General features: G+C 44.2%; 1 protein-coding gene across 1 annotated transcript in view; it reads left to right on the top strand.

Moving 5' to 3' along the window:
* The window catches only part of UBR3 (ubiquitin protein ligase E3 component n-recognin 3), a 169,937-nt gene that overhangs the window by 64,288 nt on the left and 79,997 nt on the right, over positions 1-25,652 (top strand). Inside the window, exons 18-22 of the mRNA XM_066577805.1 lie at positions 2,424-2,520; positions 7,619-7,760; positions 8,867-8,971; positions 10,440-10,610; positions 16,334-16,797. Coding sequence (XP_066433902.1) covers positions 2,424-2,520; positions 7,619-7,760; positions 8,867-8,971; positions 10,440-10,610; positions 16,334-16,797 — 979 coding nt within the window. The remainder of the gene's footprint in view (positions 1-2,423; positions 2,521-7,618; positions 7,761-8,866; positions 8,972-10,439; positions 10,611-16,333; positions 16,798-25,652) is intronic.

The following is a 25,652-nucleotide window of genomic DNA, read 5'->3' as shown; positions in this document are numbered from 1 at the left end:
GACACCCGCGGGCAATAGCTGTGCTCGGCCGTTCGGCCGATCGCGGCTATTAACCCTTTAAATGCCGCTGTCAATTCTGACGGCGGCATTTATTTCCCCGAACGCTGTTCGGGGGTCCCGCACGGCCCCCCCCCCCCCCCGCGGTGAGATCGGGGGATCCGTGCAGGTGTCATGGCAGCCGGGGGCCTAATGAATGGCCCCAGGGCTGCCTTAGCAGACTGCCTATCAAGCCATCCACACAGGGTGGCTTGAAAGACTGCCTGTAAAAAAGCAGTATGACGTAATGCTATAGCATTACGTCATACTGCAGGAGCGATCAAAGCATCACATGTTAAAGTCCCCCAGGGGGACTTCAAAGTAAAGTAAAAAAAATAATCAAAGTTTTTTTAATTGTTAAAAAAAAAAAGTTATAAAAGTTTAAATCACCCCCCTTTTGCCATATCCATTATTAAAAAATCCAAATCATAAAATAAAAATATGTATTTGATATCGCCGCGTCCGTAAAAGTCCGATCTATCAAAGTAGTGCATTATTTTTCCCGCACGGTGAACATCGTCTGGAAAAAAAAAATAAAGAACGCCAGAAATACACTTTTTTAGTTACCCTGTCTCCCAGAAAAAACGCAATAAAAAGCGATCAAAAAGTTGTATGTATTCCAAATTGATACTATCGGAAACTTCAGGACATTCGACGAAAAAATAAAAAAGGTATTGCGCGCACAAAATGACCGCAGAAAATAATTGAAAAAAATTAAATATCTTAAAAAAAAAAAAATTAAAGTACTACAGCAAAAACAATACTATACAAGTTTGGTATCGTAGCAGTCGTACTGACCCATAGAATAAAAATATCAGGTCGTTTTTGTTGCAATTTGTGCGCCATAGAAACAGGACGCACCGAAAGATGGTGGAATGTCGTTTTTTTTCCATTTCTCTCCACTAAGAATTTTTTAAACGTTTTTCAGTACATTATATGGTACAATAAATAGTGCCATTGAAAAATGCAACTCATCCCGCAAAAAACAAGCCCTCATACAGCGACGTCGGTGGATAAATTAAGGAGCTACGATTTTTTAAAAGGGAGTAGGAAAAAACAAAAACGGAAAAAAGCAAAAAAGCTCCGTCACTAAGGGGTTAAATGTTTACTGACTTTTCTAAAAACTTGTATGTGATAAACATATATGTGAGAACTAGCAAAAAAAATGAAATTTGCATTATTAACCTAGAATTATAATTTTGTGCAAAAAAAAATCCCTCTAAAGTGCGGGTTACTGGGGATCTCACTCCCTGTTGTCAAGTGAAGTTAGTCTCTTGTAACAGACACCATAATGGATAACAGAGAGTTGATGGGGGGAGAGGTTGTCTCATGCTTCTCGTAGAAGTTTATAGAGGGGGGGGGGGAGTAGTAAGAGAGAAGCAGAGACACTCGCACAGACATGCTGCAGCTAATAGGAAGCACTTACTGTGTCACCGCTACTACTATCACATCTACATTGATCAGTATTGTTGTATAATGGCCTACATGCTGCTGTTACATTTGAAGGTGAGCTTAGGGCTGATCTTTCTTATGTGCATGGTATGTGGAGATGACATAGCTGGTCTCCACTAAGCAGCTCAGGGAAAACTGAGAATTGGAGATGGAACCTGCAGAGGGGGGAAAACTGTTGTCATGCAGAATACAAGCCATATAATGGGCAGATCCAGTGTTCCTCATGTACACACACATTTTGAAAAGTCAGGTATGCGTTAAAGTTCCACCACCGAAGGGCTTCAACAGCAGGTGGTGATGTGGCACTTTTTTTCTTTTCTCCAGGGGCCTCTTGCAGTGTTTCTTTAGTTGTTTTTTTTTTTTTGTTTTTTTTTTAACATCTATCCTACAATGTCAATTCTGTCCCAGGACCAGGTGGGAAAGAGGGTACGTTGCTGGAAGCTCTTCTCTGCTGTTCCCATTTCCACTGGTGGTGGGTACCAATTTTTTTTTTCTTTTTGGCCATCCAAGATGGCTAATGCAATCTTAAGACTAGCTAATCAGCCATAGTGCATTGTTGGTGTTAGACTCCCAATGCACTATACATCCTCTTTGATTGGCTAGAATTGCTCATCTGATGAGCACTGGGTAACCGAAGAACTGGGGACAGCGTGCTTTAGGAAGTTGGAAAATTGCGTCATCTTGGATAGCTAAAAATCAGTCCGGAACCAGGTAATTGGAGGGCCAGCAAAGAACAGCTACTGCATGTAATAGACCTCTCCTCCTCCTTAGGTTCCAGGATGGAATTGCCCTTCTAACCCGGAGGGTTGCATAAAGTAATTTAGCTGTGACAGCCATTCACATGTTCTGAGACCAGCGGTTTGGGTATTTGTGTGCATCGGGAAGACTAATTGACCCATGTGGTGTAAGTCATTCCTCTTTCTGTCCATGTGAAGGTGAGGTCTGGGACCAGGAGTTCGATCCTGTGATGGTCATCCTCCGTACGGTGTACCGCCGAGATGTGCAGTCTGCCATGGACCGATACACTGCCTTGTAAGTAGTGACTCTTGGCATCCTATCATTTGTGTGACCAAGCGAGTCTTGTTGTCTGTGTTTGATTTGCTTTATGACGCCAACGCTTGGCCACGGTTTGTGACATCTATATAGATGGAGAACTGTAAAACTAGCTATTTTTTTTGGGGGGGGGGGAGATTGAATAGATGAGCATAATTATTCCTTCTTATGCGTAAATGATTTTATTTTTTCCCAAATACCAGAAAAGGGCATTAGTTGCCGGCATAAAACGCTCTCCTGCAATTTAGCTGACATTCGGGGTTTCATTTCCATTCGTCTTGTAGTGTTTTTGGAATGAGCCGTCAGAATGAATGATGCATTGCCTTCCAGCGTGAGCAAATATTGCTTAACCTTTATTCCAGAGCAATTTATTTGCTAATTGGATGCTGCAGTTCCCTGAAGTCCTGCTAAAAAGAGACTTAAAGTAACCTTGTCCTATTTTTTTTTTCTCTCAAGGAAGGCGTTTTCCATATGCTGTAAACCAGCTAGTGCGAAGAGTGGACTTACTAATCAAGTCTTTTGATGTTGAAGTTAACGTCCCCCTTTTATGCCGTTTTTAGTTTGTTTTTTTTATCCTCGAAGGGCCAAGTTTTTCTGGATGTTCATTTCTTAATAGAAAAATGTCTGGGGATCCAGAGTACTTTCTTTTTGTGATGCAGAACTTCAAATCTAATGCATAAACAGGGTTAACCCCTTAACACCACAATACAGTATTACGTCCCTGGTGTGCAGTTTTTACATGGAGCTGTGATCAGAGGCCCATCCTGCTCCATACAAGGTGGACGTCAACTGTCTATGATCAGTGGCTGTTAACTCTCCAATTGCTGTTGTCGGGTAGTGGCATTTAAATGCCCCTATTGTTCGGGGGTCCCAAATGGCCCACTTGCTATACGATCACAGAGTGCCATTCAGTTGCCATGGCAGCTGGGGGCCTTGCGAAGGTCTCCATGGTTGCTATGAATAAATGCTATGAAGGTGTGCCTATGCTATTACATTTTACTGTATGAACGACCAAATGATCCCAAGTTCAAGTCCCCTATGGGGACTGAAAAAAAAGATAAATAAAATAAAAATTGTTTATTTTGCCATTGTTGGGAAAAAAAGGAAGGAGTTTTTCAAAAACTTGTTCCCATATTAAGTAAAAAAGTAAAAAAAAAATAAAAGTAAAGCATATTTGGTATCGCCACATCAGTGAGAGTCTGATATGTCAACGTCGCACATTATATATCCTGCATTGTGAATGACTGGAAAAATTACACAATGCCAGAATTGTGTATTTTTGGTCAGTCTCCAAGAAAAAAATGTAATAAGTGATCAAAAAGTCACTCAAACTCCAAAATGGTACCAATAGAAACTACAGGACATCCTGCAAAAAAACAAGCCCTCAAACAATTATTTCAATGGAAATATAAAAAGTTATGGCTGTCAGAAGATGGATATTTTATTTTTTAAACCCTTAAAGGGGTTGTCCCGCGGCGAAAGTGAAAATTTTTTTTTTCACTTACCCCCGCATTCTGCCCTGTTAAAAAGAAAGCATGGGTTAGTTTTTAAAAAGCACATTGCACTTACCTGCATCAGCGTTCTGCAGCTTCTTCTTTTCTTCTTGTGAAGATGGCGCCGCTGGTCTTCTCCCACGGTGGAACGCAGGTCTTCTCCCATGGTGCACCATGGATTTTCTTCTCCTTCCTTGCGTTCCATTGCCGATTCCAGCCTCCTGATTGGCTGGAATCGGCACACGTGACGGGGTGGAGCTACGATGACGACGCGGTGACCAGCTCTCTGGCACGAGCGGCCCCATTCACCAGCCAGAAGACCGGACTGCGCAAGCGCGTCTAATCGGGCGATTAGACGCTGAAATTAGACGGCACCATGGCGACGGGGACGCCAGCAACGGAACAGGTAAGTGAATAACTTCTGTATGGCTCATAATTAATGCACGATGTACATTACAAAGTGCATTAATATGGCCATACAGAAGTGTATAACCCCACTTGCTTTTGCGGGACAACCCCTTTAAGGGTGCGGGCAACTTTTTTTTTTGGTTTTGTTTTTCATTTTCCGTTTTTCCTCCTCACTTTTATAAAATCATAATTCTCTTTTTAATCCATCAACGTAGGTGTCTGAGGGCTTCTTCTTTGACAAGACAAGTTATAGTTTTCAATGGTATTTAATGTACAATATAATGTACTGAAAATCTTTATAAAAATTCTAAGCAGAGTGTAATGGAAAAAAGCACAATTCCTCCACCTTAGGTGTGTGCGGGGGTGAGAGGTGGAGGGGTTGGTCTTGTTTCTATAGCGTACACACAGCAGCGAAAGTTACAACTTTTATTCTTTTGGGTCAGTGTGATTACTAGAATACCAAATTTATGTAATGTTTTTGTTTTGCTGTCCCACTTAGAAAATAATTTTATTTTTTTTGCAAAGGTTTTATTTGACGCCATCCTCTAACAGACACACTTTTATTCTTTCATTGACATAGTTGTGTGGGAGCTCATTTTTTGCGGGGTGTCCTGTAGTTTCTATTGGTACCATTTTGGAGTACATATGACTTTATGATCACTTTTTATTGCATTTTTTTTTCTTTGAGAGAGGGTGACCAAAAAAGCGCAATTCTGACGATGTGTACGTATTTTTTTTTTCTGACTATGTTCACTGTGCGACGTAAATAATGCATTACTTTGATAGAGCGAGCTTATCGATGCAGTGATACCAAATATGTTTTGGGGGGGGGGGGGGATAATTGAGATTTTTTTTGCTTATACATATGGGAAAAGTTTTTTTGCTTTTTTAAAAAAAATTTTTTAGCTTTTTTATTTAACTCCATTAAACTGATTTGATTTTCACATTTTATTTATCTTTTTTTAAATCCCCATAAGGTATATCATGAACTTTTGATTTGATCGACTTTGCAGTATGAGGTATTACATTATACTGCGATCTGACAGGCAATTTACCAAGCCACACCACAGGCATAGCAAGATAGGCAATTTGCAATGGCAGGCAGCTTTGCGGTCTCTCAGAAAGCCTCTGGCTACCATGGCAACTGCAACCCCCGATCTATGGGGCATTTATATGCCACTGTCAGGGTTGACAGCAGTACCTAAAGGGTTAACAGCCGCAATCAGAGTGAGTGCTGATCGCGGCTGTTGTGGGCAAGTGTCAAAAAAACAGCCGAAACCTGCGTTGTATGTAGTGGGATCAGCTCTTATCTCTCTCCATACAAACCCCGAACCCCCATGACGTAACTGTACATCATGAAGTGTTAAAGGTAGTAAAGCAAAAAAAAACTAGATAAATTTAGAATCATACTGTACCAGAGAATAGTTGTCATTTTTGCGTAATGCGTATGCTGTGAAAACAGACCCCCTCCCCGAAGATTGTGGAATTGCTTCCCCCCCCCCCCCCCCATTTTCATTCCACTTAGAAATTTCTAAGCATTTTCTTGTAAATCATGGGGTATATTACATGGTATCATTGAAGAATACAACTCATCCTGAAAAAAAGCCCTCAAATAACCATGGGAAAGGAAAAAGTTATGATTTTTGAAAGTGAGCAGGCAAAAACAATGGGGGTGGGGTTAAAGAAAAGGTGCTGTGTCCTTCAGGGGTTAAAGGAAATCTGTCAACTTTGAGCTTATAGGTTTGAAGCCGACATGCTGAGTCCAGGGATGTAAGTTTTGCACTTTCCTTCCCTGCAGTTTCGCTGTTGGTGCTCAAACCCGCCGCTGGATGTTTTGAGTAGACCACTTAGATAGTAGAGAGCTACTTGGTTCGCGCCTGTGTAGTCCGTTCAATGTATTCAGCAGCGGGTTGGAGCGCTAACCGGGGGGAGAGCTAAAGCTTACATCAATGGACTTGGCTTGGTAGCTATGTTGAGCCCATAAGCTTAGCTTACAGGGCTCTACGTAGCTGACAGCGGGTCTTTAAATGATACATTTCTGACCACCTGCAGCCGCCCCTAGATGGAGCTTACTTTATAAAACAGCGTGCAGAAAGCGGTGGCCTTGGGTGGTCCGAGATGTAGCCCTGTTTATGCATTCGACTTGGAGCCATGTATCAGGAATTGAAGTTGGATATTGATCATCACAGAACGCTGACCTTAAAAGCATTGTTTAAAAGGTGGACCTTCACTTTAAAAGTGCAGTCACAACTAGGGTGAGGGAACACTCCTTGGGAAATGTATAACTGTATGCAATGAGCTCCCCCTAGTGGCAGCTACAAGTAGGCTGCGTGACAGCATTAGCACAAATAGGGAAACCGTATAGTGTACCATAGACAATAAAGCGGTTGTGTGACCTGCTATATATGGCAGACAGAACTTTTTCATTTGCATAATGCAGTTGCACAGTTTAGAGGGTCATTTTGAATAGCTTACCTGCCCCGCTGTGTGTAAAACCTCGTAAATAAATGTATTCCCTGTAATATGACAATTCTGGAGAAATTTTCTAACTTAAATTGTGCCGTTCCTCTGGTATTCCTCCTAGAAACGTATGAGTAAACTGACCACTGGGCATTACGATTCCCCAAGTCTAAGGGGTGTCCCTATACAGTCTGACCGTGTGCAGTCGGCGCTGCCGGTGGCGGTCATAAACTTCTAGAAAGAACAGAGGAAGGCCAAGTTCTTAGTAACTAATGCTTTAGAATTAGAGATGAGCAAGCACGCTTGGATAAGTCAGTTACTCGAGCGAGCCTCGCTCTTCTCGAGTGACTGCATTCTTGTCCGAGCGTGCTCGGGGGGGGGGGGGGGGGGAGAGATCTCTCACACTCTCACCCGCTATCCCCCCCCCCCCCGAGCACTCTCGGACAAGAATGCAGTCACTCGAGAAGAGCGAGGCTCACTTATCTCTATTTAGAATCCTAATTTCATGGTGAATCCAAGTATTTACTGGATGGATATGTTACGAATTGTGACAGAGATTAATATTTTGCAGCTCCTTTTACTTCACTTTGAAAAGGCGACAAAGTTATGTGGTTTTTACTATGGATTTATTTTTTTGTAAACATTAACAAAAGTAAAAAAAAGTTGACTATTTTGTTACTGATATGTTCCCTGGGTTGTTTTCCATGTGTTTGTAGTTTAAAGCAGATTGGTCGATGTCCTGGAAACCCCTGGCCACCTTACAAGAAGAGAAGTCCTCTACATCCCAGTTATAAAGGGCTGATGAGGCTCCTACACTGCAAAACGTTACACATTGTGCTCTTCACTCTCCTCTACAAGGTACGTGCGGCCTGTTCCTCTGCGGGGTAAAGTGCGGCCTGTTCCTCTGCGGGGTAAAGTGCGGCCTGTTCCTCTGCGGGGTAAAGTGCGGCCTGTTCCTCTGCGGGGTAAAGTGCGGCCTGTTCCTCTGCGGGGTAAAGTGCGGCCTGTTCCTCTGCGGGGTAAAGTGCGGCCTGTTCCTCTGCGGGGTAAAGTGCGGCCTGTTCCTCTGCGGGGTAAAGTGCGGCCTGTTCCTCTGCGGGGTAAAGTGCGGCCTGTTCCTCTGCGGGGTAAAGTGCGGCCTGTTCCTCTGCGGGGTAAAGTGCGGCCTGTTCCTCTGCGGGGTAAAGTGCGGCCTGTTCCTCTGCGGGGTAAAGTGCGGCCTGTTCCTCTGCGGGGTAAAGTGCGGCCTGTTCCTCTGCGGGGTAAAGTGCGGCCTGTTCCTCTGCGGGGTAAAGTGCGGCCTGTTCCTCTGCGGGGTAAAGTGCGGCCTGTTCCTCTGCGGGGTAAAGTGCGGCCTGTTCCTCTGCGGGGTAAAGTGCGGCCTGTTCCTCTGCGGGGTACACAGCAAAGTAATGTGTATTTACTGCCTATTTTAACTGCCTATAATGGGGTTGTTACTTATGTAACAAAAGAAAATGCCTGTAATACGCAGAATACGTTACCAGATTTTGATCCTTGATGGAGAAAGTAAAGGTCTGGTTAGCCAGGGGCAAGGAAACCTTAACCGTACAACTGCACGAAAAGCAAAGCCTCATAGGGAGCGCAATCAAATCTGAGTGCCCACTGATGCCAGTTACCGCCTCTGCTAGTTTATTCATGCTTTGCATAAAGTCTTGACACTTAAAGGGAACCTTGTGCTGTTCGACATGCGCGTGATGGCTCAGCCAATCACAGGTGGCCACAGCCAACTTTGGAGCAATGGGAACGGAGATTCCTGTAGTGGTCAGAGAGCTACTCAAGGAGGCGAGTGCTGCTTATTCCTTTATTTTACAGGGCTCTGTGGCAGAAGCAGGTTTCTCTTAAGTCCCAGAAAAAAAACTGAAATTGAAGGTCATTTGGGTGAAAGATTTAGTGTTTTTGGTTTTTTTTGCACTTCATTGAATATTATTTTTCATCTTTTTCAGATTTTGATGGATCATCAGAACATGTCAGAACACGTCCTCTGCATGGTCCTGTATCTCATAGAGCTTGGGTTAGAAAATTATCCAGAGGATGATCCCTGCGATGAGGTATGTTTTCAATTTAATACCCCCGTCTGTTTTTATTTTTGATACTTTTATCTGTGTTGACCATATTTAATGTTAACCCTTTAAGGACCAGGCTGCTTTGTACCTAAAGGACCAGATACTTTTTAGGGATTTTACCCATGTGGTGGTTTTACTGCCCTATTTTTCCCCACATAGGGCTATTTTTTAAAATATCTTTTTCACTGACCTTTTTTTTGTTTTGTTTTATTGGGGGTAAAAAGCTAAAAAAAAATAATAATTTTTTTATAACCTTTCTTGTTTGTTTACTTTTAATTTGTGTATATATACACTAAAATAAAGAACGGGAATGGATTCCCCATTTCGTTTCGGACTTTTAGCTATATAATATGTATAGTTTTGGATTACAGGGCGCATATAGTAACAGTTTTGGTTGGTGTCTGCTTTGGATCCTATATATATTATAATTATTGACATTATACATTTTTTTTCCCCCTGATTACACACTTTTCCACTGTAGCTGATGCATCCATAGGAGCCTTAGTTACAGGGAAAATATCCCCCTGTAGTGACCATAGTCACTGGCAGAATTGATCATGGTCTGCTAGGATCCTGCAGCTCTGCTGTGACAGGGGGATCCAGCGGTCACGTGATCACCAGGTCACGTAGTGGAAGTAATTCTTCTACTTTCACTTCTTCGTACATAGCGCTCATTGAGCGCTATGTCCCGTGGGAAAAAAGAAGGCAGAAGCAGTTAAAAACAGCTGAGGACCCAAAGGAGAAGAAAGAAGCAGTGTCTAACAGCTGGGGACGTGACCTGCTCCTGCCTGATTGCAGAGGCTTTAACCCCGCGCTATATTTTTGCTGTCGGCCAGGATTAAAACCCAGGACCAAGCACAGTAAATTGACCGGGCTTGGTCCTTAAGGTGTTAAAAGGGATTTTATCACCAATTTCTTTTTCGTATTAATTAAAACCAGATAGTGAAACATTTTCCATTTTTCTGATTGTAGAGTTTTTTATTCTGTTGTCTGTACATGACTGAGGGCGGCCATCTTTTCGCAACTACATTTAAAAGCATTAAGAAGTTATGCTTTACGGCTGCTTCATGGACTAGTCACACAGTAGACAGGAGGGGACCCATTGACTTTGTATGGGAGACTGATCTAGCCATGCTCTGTGACCTGTGCAGGGAGGGGGGAGTAGATCACAGCTTATACAGATTGTGAATGGAGGGTCCTGTGTTCTCTACATAGAGGTGTCACTTCAGTGAAATGACTAATACAAAGCTTCCTCAACAGATTGGGAAGTAACAGACTAGTATTGGGCTCTATGGTCAGTGTGAAAAATGCAGGATTTAATAAATAGAAGATTGTGACCAAAAATAAAAAAAAATCACCAAAAATACTAAAATATGTTTAACACAAAAATGTGATTTTTATACAATAGGTCATTATCTCATGACTCGTACCTCCCTAACATTTCTCTTGTCAGGACATTGCTGGACCAGATCGTTGCCATGACAGCTGGTTTCCTGGTAGCAGCTTGCTGTGTAACATGCGTCATGTCATAAACTACGTGCGCGTACGAGTACCTGACACCGCTCCAGAGGTACGAAGAGAGCAGCCAGCGAGCACCAGCTCTGACGGCCATTCATCAACACATGTAAGTTTTTGGTTCTTATATAATCTATGGCTATGTCTTAAATGTCGTCCATTCTTCTTCTGGGTAGATGTGTCACCTGCTATATAAAATATGAAGCATTCCCTAATAAAACCCAAACTGGATTAGAATTTCCTAAAGATAATGGATTTTAGCTCACGCCACAAAGCATTAAGTCTATTTAGAGTATGTACATCAGTATCTGCTGCCCACATTGCCCGGTTGATATTGGAAAAAAAAACTTTTTTTTTTCTTTTTCTTTTAGTTGATCAACTTCCTTCCATAGGATGATTTCCAATGTGTAGGGTAGCAGAGGGATAAATTGTATTTGTGGTGGCCAAGAACAGTAATGGTGCTTAAAGGCTATGTATACCTTTTGCACACTTATCTCTTGCTGTTTTTTTTTCTTTTAATCAAGGTGTTCTTGAAAATGAAGACTACTTGTAATTTGTATTAAAAAATAATTATTACCAATTATATTCACCTAAATAAGCTATAGACCATAAGTATACAGTAAGGAGGATGAGCTATGATCTCCTCTATTATAACTGTGTGACAGCAGCTTCACTTTATATTATAACTGTGTGACAAGAGCCTGTATCCACCTCCAACACAATTTCAGTGGTAGATCCATGCAACAGCATCGCACAAACGGAGAAATTGACTAGAATATGAATACGTAATCCCAAGTAGATCTGAGCTGGGCAGAACTAAGATCACATGACCATCTGAGGAAAAAGAGGCCAGGAGATTGACAAAAAAGAAACAACTAACCAAAGTAGATGGATGGATAAATATAATATACTGGTGGATAGCTGCACAATGAATTGCTAATAAACAAAATCACTGGAGTGGCCCTTTTAAGGTAGAACGAGCAGGGTTCATCCAAATCTGTCATGTCCGTTTCCTGCAGAGTGAACAGAGCTGGTCTTAAACTGTAGGGGGATTAAACCATATTAGAGCAGCTCCCCATAATGGTGGCTGGAGCCTAAGCTAATCTGATCATAGAATAATTTCGTGATTAGTTTTCCTAGTAATAACTGCCCTGATAGCGACTTTGGGGACAACCAAGTTCTGTTTAGTATACAGACTCGCTGCATTCAGGATTTCATCTAGATAAAAAGTAATGCTTTTCATTCTCCGTTAGCAGAGTTCCAGACGACCTTCTATCCAGCGAGAGGTTAGCTGTGTGATGTTTGTCCTTGGATGGTTTGAAATGCTTCAGGTGTTTCATACTTGGCTTACGGACTTGCATGATGTATAATAACCCATTGGTGCAGTAAAGATATTTACTGTAATATCTCTATATTTGATAATATGTAAATGTACAGCCCTTAGAAGGAACACGCTGGGAAGACCGCGACCCTTCCTAACCGAGCAAAAGCCGCTTTTGTGGTCCATTTAAATAAAACCCAATTACTTTTATAGTTTCCGCCATTAAAATGGTGCATATGTTTAGGGAAAAAATAGCCTCTAGTATATTTGTTTGGGCAACTCTTAAAGGGGTTCTGACATGAAGAGGGAAAACAAATTACTCACCTTGCCTGGCAGGGCCGATCATCAGTGATGTCCTCTGCATCTTTTATCTTTTCTTGCAGCTTTTTAAAGCAGAGCTGGAGCTGTCAAAATGACCGCTTCCGGCTCTGCTCCGTCCATGAGCCATTTCCTAGGTCAGCGGACGGGCCCCACGTCACAAGCAGTGCTTGCTGTGGGCGGCCCGTCCGTCCTGGGTCAGCGTCAAAGGCGTCTTTCTTCTGCGCATGCGCGCGATCCCGGTTGGGGGGGGGGGGGGCGGCCCGTTCTGACTGACGTCAGAGTGCTCCTTTCCTCTGCGCCTGCGTGCGATGCCGGAGGGGAGGGCGGCCCGTCCTGACTGACGTCAGGGGAATCCCAACAGCTCAGCAGAAATCAGCTGAGGAGAGGCACTGCCGTCAGTCTGCAGCTGCTTATATACAGATCATGGGGCTGATTTAGACTGAGGCAGCTGCACAATGCTGATGGTCATTCAGATGACCGTATATCGGCTGGGTTTTCACGCCCAGCCGATATACAGTGCCCTCGTCTGCAGGGGGAGGAGGATGGAAGAGCCAGGAGCAGGAACTGAGCTCCTGCCCCCTCTCCACCCCTTGCCATTATTTACAATGGGAGGGGCGGGGTGGGGGCGGAGCTACATCCCAAACTTAGCTCCGCCCCCACCCGGCCTCTTCCATTGCAAATAGTGGCGAGGGGTGGGAGCTCAGTTCCTGCTTCTGGCTCTTCCATCTCTTCCCCTCCCCCCCCCCCCCCCCCATCTTTCTCTACACTTGTCAAAACCAAGCAGAGGGCCACGGGCTGTAGATTTTAAAAGGGTAAAGTACAGTTATATTCCCAGATACTCAGGTGAACGGCCACAGAAGTAATTATTAGCCTGGGTTCACACTGGTCACATTCAGGGCGGAGATCTCGCGGTTTGGCCGCAGTGAAAAACCTCGAGATTTCTGCCCCGAATCCGCTGCTTCAAAACCCACGGCACTTAGCCGCGGGTTTTGAAGCGGCCTGGCCGCACACTCTTCCACTGCGGCCAGCACTCCCATAGCGGAGAGCGTGGCCGCAGCGGAAGACGTAAAAAATTCACATGCTGCAGCCGGCGAATCCATGCCGCAGCGCCGGCCTCTGCCGGCTTTGCCGCTGCGGATTCGCTGTCCCGCATGACTGGCTAATCCCGGGATCAAAAGCTGCAAGTGGATTTGCCGCGGCAAAATTCAGGGTGGAATTTCCGCAGTAAATCCGCCCAGTGTGAACCCAGCCTTAGTGTTGCTGTCAGCATCAATACGGCATTCCTGCAAATACACTAGAGAGCAGAACTGCGCCCTCAATTTTACTGATGGGTGTGGGTGGGTAAATGGCATGCTACGACGGAGTCATCGTGCATTGGAGGGGGTTTCTAAAGAATTTTTTAGGGGTTTATGGTGCTTTTTTACGGGACGACCTCTCGGACGCAGTTGCTTGACAGCTCGCCCCAGCGATGCCTGCTCCTTTGTAGAGATGAGAGAGAGATTACAGACAGAGAAGAGAGAGATAGATGCAGGGGACAGCACTGCTATGCCTGCAGTTGGGCCGCCTGCAGACGGGCGGAAATTCCGCGGCGGTATTTCAGCGGAATTTCCACCCTTGGAAGCTGCCATAGGATTGCGTTAGCAAACGCAATTCTAGGCAGACGGCTGCGGTTTGTCTGCGCGAAATCTCGCGCGGCAAAAACAAACGGCAGCATCTTCTATTCCTGTGCGGGGCTTGCAGAGCCCCGCGCAGAAACGTCACTCGCCGGCTCCGCTCTGCATGCGCCGGCAGCCGGCACATGAAAGATTGGGAGCTGCGGGGCGCGGGTGAGTACGCTCTGCTCTTTGCAGGCACGGGTCCCGTGGCGAGAATTCTGGCTGCCAGATCCGACCCAGCCGTCTGCAGGCGGTCTTACACTGTGTCTGCTAACAGCAATAGAACTGTCCCCAGCTTCACATTGTTAGCGGCCGCCCACAAGCATCACATGACTATTTGTGGGCAGGCAGGCTGGTATGGTTGACCCTTTAGTGGAACCAAGAGACCAAAGAATATGGTAAGATGCTGCCAGTCCAGAAATACGCCACACCTAGGGGATAGGCAGGATATAGGTTGATGCTCAAAAGAGAAAAACTGGTTACAGCTCAACCTTCTGGGATACAAGCATAGATTCAGAAATGTTTTTTTTTTTTATTTTTATTTATTTAATTTTTTTTTAAGTGTGATGCCAGGACAATACACATTTCAAGGCAACAAGCCTCTTCCTCAGTGATCCTGTGGGCGCACAGCTGTGACAAAACATGTGACTTAGATGTGCGACAGAAGAGATTGTGCTGGCGTCGTATTTAATAAAGAAAAAGAGAAGTTTAAAGTCTGACTCTGTTCTTATTTCCGGAAGATCGTGCAGTAACACCAGTTCTTTCTTTGGTGCATCTTCGCTGCCCAGTGTCACTGAAACGCCACATCCTGCTTTGACACTGGGTGATGGAGACTGCACACTAGACAGTAGACTCGTAGCTGGCTTGGAAAGTATGCGGTAGCATTGTGAGTAATGAAGAGGGCAGGGGTAGGAAAATAAAACCACCCGAGGAATCGGTGGAGACACAGCTGTCTGCTGGTTTAGAAGGTGCAACAGCTCCTCCTTAAGTGCCACTTTGCCAAATGTTGGTAACTTTGTGAAGCCTGATACGTTTTATACTCGATTTTTAGTGCCCTGACCTATGAATTTCTGAAGGGCTGTCCAGATTTTACTTTTGCGCCTTTTAAGCCTAATCTAAAGTAACATTACATGTTTGGTATCTGTGTTCTCCTTACATCGCTGGTTCAGACTAACTTTGGTTGCTTCTTAACCGTTCTAATTGCAGTAGATGAATGTATTTCATAGGCATCATCTTTTCGATTGCCCCGTTCAACAATGACTGCAAAGGTCTTTGGACTTTTTTATTTATTTTTTTTATTTTAAAGAAGGCAAATTAATTTTGATGAATGGCATTGGAAAGGACTGCATGTGTGTTGGTTATAAATCACCCAGTAGTCCTGGTCTGTGCATGGCTTTCTATGCAAATGAAGTATAATCATTGCGTGCCACATTTATTTCATTCTGCATCAGTTAAGCATAATTGCTAATCTTCTTGCAATATATTCTGAATCGTTATTTATGACCTTTCGTATACCCTTGTAACAAAGTGACGAGTGTGGTTTTGAAGAACAATATGACAAGTACGACCTCAAACTAAGAACTTTTAAAATAATATATATATATTTTTTTTGCATGTGAGAGCTGCAATTTGCATAATACGGCTACAGAAAAAATTGCTATTTTGCAAAACCGCTACAAAAATTCAGCTATTTAAAGGAGTTCTGCTAAAATTGGCTTGTATCACCTATCCTTAGAATAGGTGATAATGGCTGATCTGTTGGGCTTTTACCGCTGAGACACCCACAATCCCAAGAATAGGAGTCCTTTGTACCCCTTTCCTCATCAGTGTGTGCTCTTTGCATCCACCCACAGTGATGTAGAGATTGTATTGCATCATGGTCGCATATGTACAGCGCAGCTCCATTCATTTGCATGGGGCTGACTGAAATAGTCAAGTACAAGTATGCAGGTTTCTTCGGCAGTCCCATTGAAGATGAATGGAGCGGCACTGCACATGCATGATGCCGCTTCATTTAATTTCACTGAGGAGGCAGCGAGTCAGCAGGAAAGGGGACACAAACCTCCACCGACTAGATTAAGGATGGGCGATAAAAGCGTATTTTGGTCCAGCCCTTTTAAATGTATTTAAAGGGCTTTGCCGGGTTTTTACTATTGATTATAATCCTTGGGATAGATTATTAATATTTGATCAGCTGGGATTTGCCACTTAGGATCCCTGGCGATCAGCTGATCGTCCAGCCCGCTGTCAGTGCAGCATTGTCTTTGAGGTTGCAGCAGGAAGTCTAGTAGGCAGAGCGACCCCGGGGACCATCTCTGACACTTGTGCGCAGACAGCGGGTTGGGAAATCAGCCAATCATCGGGGGATCCCCAGCGGTGTGTCTCCACATATCTACTATTGATGACTTATCCTGAGGATAGGTCATCAATAGTAAAAGCCCTTTATGTAGTCAGATGGTAGCGCTTTCATGCTTGTTTAAATTGAGTACTCTTCAGTGTCTTATTCATTGATTTCATATGTATTTGCCCCCCTAGAACTTGGGCACCGCTCAAGTTTTCAGTTTGGTTGCTGAACGTCGGAAGAAGTTCCAGGAGATCATAAACCGGAGCAATAGCGAAGCCAATCAAGTTGTGCGGCCAAAAACCTCCGCTCTGAAGTGGACAGCGCCGGGTTCCACGCCACAACTCACCACCGTGATATTGGAGGTGAAGGAGAGCATGCTATCCTTACTGATCAAACTTCACCAGAAACTGTCTGGGAAATCGGACTCCTATTGCCCACCCTGGTTGGGGGATCCCGATTGTCTTGTACAAGCAGACTTATCCAAGTACGCTCATGGGGATGGAGTGACTGCTGTGGAAAGGATTTTATTGAAGGCTGCAAAGAGAAGCTGCTTAAACAAACTTAGCATTGATGAAGTTTGTAGGAAAGCTGCTCCACCTGTCCCACCCAAGAAGTCTAGTCCTACCGAGAAGAAAACGCTGGACAAGGAGGAAAGGTAAAGGAAACTCCAAGCTATATTGATGTTGTTTTTTATAGGCTTTGTGGTTTCACAATGTCTCTGGAAAACCTCTGTTAGTTTTTTGCCAACTTGGAACCCACATTAAAGGGCCACAGCTGCAAAAATGCATTCTTCCATCCCTGCCCCCTCACTTGATGGCCTGTCACACTCTTGTGGTGTCCCATGTGTATTGTAGCCACTTCCTGATGCTTGTCAGGCACCATGTTCATAATGAAAATTTGCTTTCACTTTCAGTCAATCCCATGATCCATCAGTACAGTATTAACTAGAGGCTATACCATTTCTGCCTGCTGGGGTTGGAGCAGTTTAATTATCATTACATTCTATACTTGCCTTAACTACAAACCATACATATCCTATGTTTCCCTCCAGGCAGTTTCTGTAGTAGGGTACATGTAACAGCATCACACAAACTAAGAAATTGACTAGAAACTGAACACACAAACCCAAGTAGATCTGAGCTGGTCAGAACTGAGATCACATGACCCTCTAAGGAGAAAGTTTCTGATAGAAAGGAATAACTAACCAAGGCAACACAAACCCCCTTGTATATACTGGGGATGGCTACATAATGGATGAAAAAAAAAAACTGGAGTGGTCCTTTAAGGAATTCTGTTGTCTTGTTGGTCTCTAAAAAGAGAGAGGAAAAAAAACCCTTGAAAACCTATATGTGAAACCACCCTTTGGGTGCGTTTTCAGGTCTCTCTGGCTGATTTCATTGTATTATTCTTTTTAGTGTTAGAAATTACTAAATGAGTACAGACTCTATTTGATTTTAATTGGCCATGTTCACAGAGTTCAGCTATTTAAAGGAGTTATGCTTAAATTGGCTTGTATCACCTATCCTTAGAATAGATGATAAAGGCTGATCTGTTGGGCTTTTACCGCTGAGACACCCACAATCCCAAGAATAGGAGTCCTTTGTACCCCTTTCCTCATCAGTGTGTGCTCTTTGCATCAAAAAAACGGATTGTAGTAATAGTCATTTCTATGTAAACTCAAGGTGATATTAATCGTGGCTGTCCTGGAATAATTGTGACGCAATATAGACCCAAAGGGAAGGGGGAATTTATCTAGCGACCTCTGCAAATTGTTACGCATGCTGCATTTCTACAAAAAAATATGCGACTTTTTTCATTTTTGTGCTTCACCTCTTCTTTTTTTTTTTTTTCCTTAAATATATGAAAGTTGGGTGGGCCTTTAGCAAAAGTGGATGTTTCCTTTGACAGTCCGCGAGATTTACTGTAATTTAGACCAGCGATTAGTGTACATCATGGCACAAATCTGTTGGTTCGTAGCTGATATACGTTTCCCATTTGGGCACACCGACTGGCCAGAGCTGCTCCAGACTAATTTGCAATCCAATTTTGGGTCCAGGCTTTCCTAGGAGGCTTTCTCTTTCTGCCATTATACAATGGCACCATCTGCTGGCTAGAGCCAGTACTGCAGTATGTGACATGCCAGAGTGTGCTCCGACAAGAGAACAGCCAGTAATATACAGAATATCACAGCAGAATCCGCCTTGGCGCCCCCCAAAACCTTCATATTCACCTCCCAGGTCCGCAGCGCTATTCCGTCCCTCGAGCCAGCGTGCATGCGCAGTACAGTGTGTGACGCGCCGGCAGTGCGGGATGACGTGGCCGGCAGTGGGCGTGTTGACACGCGATACTTTTGCTGTGCTACAGCGGAAGTATAGTATGACGGGCGGCTTCCATTGACTACAATGGAAGCCGGCCATGCATATTCCCACGACAATTAGAGCATGCCGCAGTTTGTTCCACGCTGTGGAATTCCGCAGCGTGGACATTGAGCTATTAGGTTCAATAGAACCTAATGGCTCCGGAGTAACGTTGCGAATTTCCGCCGCGTAAAGCTTAGGGCTTAAGGACGCAACAATTTTTGGTGGATTTTCTTCTCCGTTTATCAAAAGTCATAACTTTTTTATTTTTCCGTCGTCGCGGCCGTATGAGGGCTTGTTTTTTGCGTGGCGAACTGTAGTTTTTATCGGTGCCACTTTTGGGTACATAGACTATATTGTAAAACTTTTATTATTATTTTTTATGATAGCAGGGAGAGAAAACGCATTAATTCTGCCATAGATTTTTTTTTATTTCTTTTTTACAGTGTTAAAGGAGATGTCCCGAGGCAGCAAGTGGGGTTATACACTTCTGTATGGCCATAATAATGCACTTTGTAATATACATTGTGCATTAATTATGAGCCATACAGAAGTTATAAAAAGTTTTTTACTTACCTGCTCCGTTGCTAGCGTCCTGGTCTCCATGGTGCCGACTAATTTTTGGCCTCCGATGGCCAAATTAGCCGCGCTTGCGCAGTCCGGGTCTTCTGCTGTTCTCTATGGGGCTCCGTGTAGCTCCGTGTAGCTCCGCCCCGTCACGTGCCGATTCCAGCCAATCAGGAGGCTGGAATCGGCAGTGGACCGCACAGAAGAGCTGCGGTCCACGGAGGAAGAGGCCATCTTCAGCGGTAAGTAGAGAAGTCACCGGAGCGCCGGGATTCAGGTAAGCGCTGTGCGGGTGGTTTTTTTAACCCCTGCATCGGGGTTGTCTCGCGCCGAACGGGGGGGGGGGTTTAAAAAAAAAAAAACCCGTTTCGGCGCGGGACATCTCCTTTAATCATGCAGCATAAATGAGACATTCCATTTTTTCTGCGGGTCGGTACGGTTACAACGATACCAAAATTTTTACATTTTTTTTTTTTTTTTAGGTTTTCCCACTTTTCTGCAATAAAAACCCTTTTTTTTGGAAATCTTTTTTCTATTCTAAATTGCTGCATTCAAAGTCCTGTAACTTTTTTATTTTTTTGATGTATGGCGCTCTATGAGGGCTTATTTTTTGCGAGACGAGCTGTAGATTTTACTGGTACCATTTTGGGGTACATATGGCTTTTTGTGATCACTTTTATTGCGTTTTTCAGCGTTTTTGTTCCGTGCACAGTCAAAAGCATGTGCAACTTATTGTACGCGTCGTTACAGATGCGACAATACCAAATATGTGGGGTTTTATTTTTTTTTATACCTTTTTTTTATGCTAATCTGAGAAAAAGCATAAAAAAAATGTTTTTTTTTACTCTTTTTTTTTTTTTTTTTACATTTATTTTTATTCATTTTTTTAATCTTTGTTTTTTTTTTACACTGTCTCTCTCTGAGGGACTTTAACCACTGCCCTGATGATCGCTGTCATAAGGCATGGCAGAGCTACTGCTCTGCCATGCCTTATCGCTTATACAGTGATCTCAGGCATAGGCAATACAGGACGCCAGTGTCTGGCGTCCTGTTGCCATGGTGACAGGCCGGGCTTTCGTGATGTTATCGTGAGAGCTGGCCGGAGACACAGAGGGAGTGCGCTTCCTCTGTGAACTCTTTCCCTGCCGCGGTTAACAGCTATGCCCCCCCGCTGTTGCAGCGGGACACCGGCTGTGACTGACAGCCGGCTCCCGCTGCGGGATAGCGCGGGATCATATGTGATCCCGCTCTATCTCCAGGACGTAAGTTTACGTCCTGTTGCGGGAAGTACCAGGCTGCCAGGACGTAAACTTACGCCCTGCAGCGGGAAGGGGTTAAACCCAACGGTTAGCAAACGAGCCAGCCGTGATTCTCATGCTTGTATGAAATAAATGATAAGCGAACGAGTTATCGTTCAATCGCTGACTGTGTTGAACCCTTTGCAATCCAATTTTCGATTCAGGGTTTCCTAGGGGGCTTTCTCTTTCTGCTATTATACAATCGCGCCATCTGCTGGCTAGAGCCAGTACTGCGGTATGTGACATGCTGGAGAGGCCCACCGACAACAGGGCAGCCAGTAATATACAGTAAGATAACCCTGTTGGACATCTTCCGACATCAGAGCTGTACATCTATCAGAATGTCTTTAGACATAAGACAGTGGATTGGAAAAACACCAGTCTTAAGGGCCATTTACACGGGGCGATTATCGCTCAAAATGCGTTCAAACGTACTGATAATCGTTGGTCTAAAGATAAAACATTGTTTACTATTAATTTATTTTTTCTTTATTGCTCAGTTTTAACCAGCTGAACAATCATCGCTGGCTTCTCACTGTGTCTAAACGCTCAGCGCTGCTCCGACACGGCAGATCCTGGTGAAAAAAAAACTTCAATCCCCGTACAGCCATTTGTCAAACTTCAGTGCCATCCCTATGATGCTTTCATCCAGACGGCGGTTCCTATACTTTAGGCCTCATGTCCACGGGCCGGCCAGATTCACCATGCAGGAGCCCACAACGGAACTCGACCCTGTTCGCGGCCTGAGACCTGGATTATCTGTCTAGGTCTTCTTTTTTCTGTACTGCGGATGTGTGCCAACGTGCCGGCCGCTGCGCAGTACTTTTTTTTTTTCTTTTTAACTCCTGCTTTCCCGCGGAATCGGCGGCCCATCCGCAGTTCAATGGAAGCCGTCCATGCAGGAACCACACTAAAATGGAGCATGTGTAAATTAAAAGTGCAGACGCTCATGCGTCCTGTTGGCGGCTTGAACTGCAGATCTTCCGTGACAATAGACCTTTTACAAAGTTTATGCCTTATTTAAAAAAAATCCCCCCAAAAAAACGGATTCTGGGGATCCCGTAAATCCTCGCATGTGTTACCGGAGGTTCTCTATAACGTTTTATGTAGAAGATATGCAATTTTTTGCCCAATTTTTGTATAAAAAGTGTGATTACCCCCAGATGGTAGGAGACGTTCTCCGCTTACGGCATGTGGAACATTTGCTTGGTGTTGGAAGTCTTTGCGTTATGTTTGTTGTGAACCTTCTGCTTTTCGCCGAGCTCCCGCTGCTCCATGGCAGACCTGTTGTATATCGGCTCTGTGACACGTTCACAAATTGCTCTGGTTGTTGACGGCTCTGAATGAAGATGAATCTAATTCGCCGTTGTCATGCGGCTCACACGTCGCCACCTTCATTTGTTTCTCCGATCTCAAGTGGAGTTTTCTGGTAATGAAGATCGAACAGCCTATAAGGCTCCATGATGACCCATTTGTGGCGGCTACAACCTGCAGACAAAGACGAAAGGTGGCATTACCCACATGACGCGCTGTCGCCATAGAAACCAAGAGTCGGCACTCGAGGAAAGGCTGAGAAGCCTTGTAATTTTTTTTCCCCTTCCCAGCCTCAGCGTCTCGTCCCCGTGAGCCATCACGGAAAATTACTGAGCTGCACTGAATCTGTCACAGTTAGTTTATGTCCCCTTATTAGGGATCTCTATTTACAGTCAGACCCGGTTAACTTGAAGCGGAACTTGGATGGCAGAATGCATGCATAAAAAGTGGCGATGTCACACAAGGACATGACGGCAGCACGACACAACGTGTTTGTGCACTTGCGGCGAAGGTATTCGAGGGGCAAGGCAAAAAAAGCAGGAATCCCTCTGTAGAATTGGTGCAAAAACCGCCACGCAAAGCTGTGATAAAAACATCTAATTTAATTACACCCGAAGCGTTTGTTCTCGGCTGTATGAAAAGTCAGTGAGGCGGTAATTAACCCTTTAATGCTAAAGGATGTACATATAAGTAGCAGGCCCAGTAGCCAAGCCCACTCCGTACATGGTGGGTGCCAGCTGGCTTTGACAATTGACAGCCGTCGATTCTGACAGCTGCATTTCAATGCCACCACCTCCGTGACATGCTGTTTGTATGTCATGGCAGCCAGGCCCCCAAGGCTGCCATGTATTTTTGCATATGAAGTCATAAATGTTGGCAGAAATAACATATACTCAATACTTGGGGGGGGTTTAAAAGTTAAGGGATATCAAAAAGTTCAAAAACCTCCCCATTTTCAAAATCAAAACGAAAGAGACTCGAAGCTTATTTGGTAACGTCTTATTTTGGTTATGTCAGAAGAAGTCCGAGTACTGCATTATGTATCCCATATAGAGAGTGTCCAGGAAAAAAAATGCGGGTTGGGAGGGTATCATCTCTCCTTAAGGAGAGCACCTAGAAGGTCTGAGGAGATTTCTAAGCCCATGCATGCTCCTCTGGGAAATATATGCAAATAAGGAAGATAGAACAATACCCCTGCAGTGCCACCTATTGGATGGCAGCATTCCTTCAAATCAATGTCCATGCTTTAAACAAGTATTGAAACAAGGATTGGGAACCTGCTATACACTGAGGGGCAAAAACCCCAAAACGGCTGTCTGTGTATGGATTTCTCGCTTGGTTTTCAATTCTCAATCATTGCTTTAAAGACTCGTTTAAAGGGTCTGACATTGACTTGGAGGAATGCTGCCATCCAATAGGTGGCGCTGTAGAGCTGGTATTCCATGCTTATTTGCAAAAAAAAACAAAACATAACTCCAGAATTGCACTTTATTGATCACCTTTTTCCAGGAGAAAGTTCAATACTGTCCTATTGAAAACAATGGGCAATGCATTCTGAGAAATGCAAAAAGATAGGACATGCTGCAATTTAAAAAAAAATTTACTTCCCCTATTTATTCAAAATTTGTGAGTCTGGCAACACACAGATCTCGAGTTAGATTCTCGGCTATGTGATAGTGGCCTAACTGTAACGTTGTTCAGCCCTCATTCATAAGCTCTTGGCTATATGACCGCTATATACTGTCTGTTGTACGATGTCCGGCACGTGACCTGTAGGGCTGATGCTACATGAGCTACAAGCTGCATTACAGATGCTGGTAATGTATTGGGATACGGCTGTTTGTTGCAGTAGGATTGTTCTATAGAACGTGAGCTTCACAAGTCGGTGATTGTACCAGCGGTCCGTTAACGGACGTTTCATCACAGACTAGACTTTTGGTATGGGACCTTGGAACAGCAGTCTGCTTAAAGGGAACTCGTCATCAACTATAAGCGGCATAAAGTAAGCTGTGGTGCTTAGAATTTAGGTGATGTGGCATTAAGAGCGCCTCTCTTCATACTCTCCCATTGCTGTGGTGTCCCCTGGTGAAGTCGGCACTCACAGCTGTCGTGCCGCTCTTCAGGAGGCGGGCATACACCCCCAGTCATCTTTATGGGAGCGCACACTGCTTTCTGTAAAGAGTGAAGTTGGTGTGCGCATGCTGACTACTTCTGGGGACACTGCAGGAACGAGGAGCGGTTGAGTATGGAAATGAGTTCCCCAGACTCCATATCGCTTCAACTACAACTTCCATAACTTAGTTTATGGTGCTTATAGTTAACGACTGGTTCCCTTTAAGCTAAAGGTCCACCTCCCAAGACTATTTTCTGGGGTACGTTTCCATCATCGGAACTGTCTCCCTGCAGATGAAACGCTGCAACATGTAGTGACTTTACTGCCATTCAGATGCATAAACATCCATGTAATATATGGACAACCTTAGTGCGCCAGTGCAAGAGTTGTATTGACTTGATGGCGCTTCATTCTGACTAATGGAAGGTGACCTCAGCAGTGACCCCCTGTGCCCTATATGGGCCTTATGATAAAGGGGTGTCCTGTCGGCCAACCCCTTTTAATGACTCTTTTTGATCTTTTTGTTAAAGTCCGGTTTCCCTTTAGAGGATTTTAGCAGGTCTGATTGATTCATTCTCTGCCAGGACACGCATCCTTTCGTTGCACTATTATTTTATGTTACATCATTTTATACGGTCTTTATGTTATATTACTAGGTGTGTAGTCGCCGTTTGTTTACAAGTAATCCTACGCCACATAACCACTTTAATTTGGACATTAACCCTTCTGATCAGGATGTGATTTACGGCCGATGATATGTATGTAATTAATATACTGCCGCACTGGAGATTAAATGTATATTGTGCAGCATTGATTCCTCGTTTCATTCTTTACGATTGCGAATCCATCAGCGCTCTCACACAGCTACGGATGGGGTATGTTAAACAGTCCGGATCTGCTGGCATCGGGCTTACACATTAATTATGATTAATAACAGTAGTGCAGCTCACATTTAGGGCATTTTATTTTTGTGAATGTTTTTAGCCTTTTACAATGTGCCCACAAAAATGTGTGACGCCCGAGATAGGTTTGGACTTCCCAGTTCTGATTCCTACAGTGGAATGTCATTGGCGCTAGCAAAGCAATGTGGCACATTACTGATGGCTTTACCCGCTGGCGACGTGGACTGTGGCTATGGCTTCACTCTAGTGATCAGTGAGCCAAGAGTGGTAACACGTAGTAGCGATATGCCACGGATGGCATTGTTCCATAGTGAAATACAAGGTCGGACAAAATATACTTTTTAATTGCAGTTACCGTATATACTCAAGTATAAGCCGAGTTTTTCAGCACATTTTTTAAGGCTGAAAAAGCCCCCTCGGCTTATACTCGAGTGAAGTAAAAAAAAAAATGCAGTACTCTCCTTCCAGCTAGCATCTGCTTGAGAATTCTCCCCGCTGTCATCTCCCGGCTCGGCTTTGAATTCCCCCTATCATTCACAGCCATTCAGTGGATGACATCACTGAATGGCTGTGATTGGTTTATCGAGCGCCAGCTGTGATTGGCTGGCGCTCAATCCAATCACAGCGCTTACTTACACAGCGCTGACTTGGGGGGAATTCAAAACCGAGCAGGGAGATGACAGCGGGGAGAATTCTCAAGCAACTTGCCGCACCACCAACCACCATAGAGACCATCACGCCGGGAACACAGACACAGGCTGGGAGGTGAGTGTTGTTGTTTTTTTTTTAACCTAATATATACTGGAGTCAATGGGTTTTACCAGTTTTTTGTGGTAAAACTTATTGACTCTGCTCGGCTAATACTCGAGTATATACGGTACCTAAAGCAATGCTCTTGTATCTAGAGGTTACTTTCTTATGTATTCCTATAGACAAGCAAGTAGCCACCCATCAGTCCA

This window comes from Eleutherodactylus coqui, chromosome 8, assembly GCF_035609145.1.
Source record: "Eleutherodactylus coqui strain aEleCoq1 chromosome 8, aEleCoq1.hap1, whole genome shotgun sequence".
Taxonomy (NCBI): domain Eukaryota; kingdom Metazoa; phylum Chordata; class Amphibia; order Anura; family Eleutherodactylidae; genus Eleutherodactylus; species Eleutherodactylus coqui.
The sequence above is the reverse complement of the archived record's forward strand: the minus strand, read 5'-3'. Positions and strand labels throughout refer to the sequence as shown.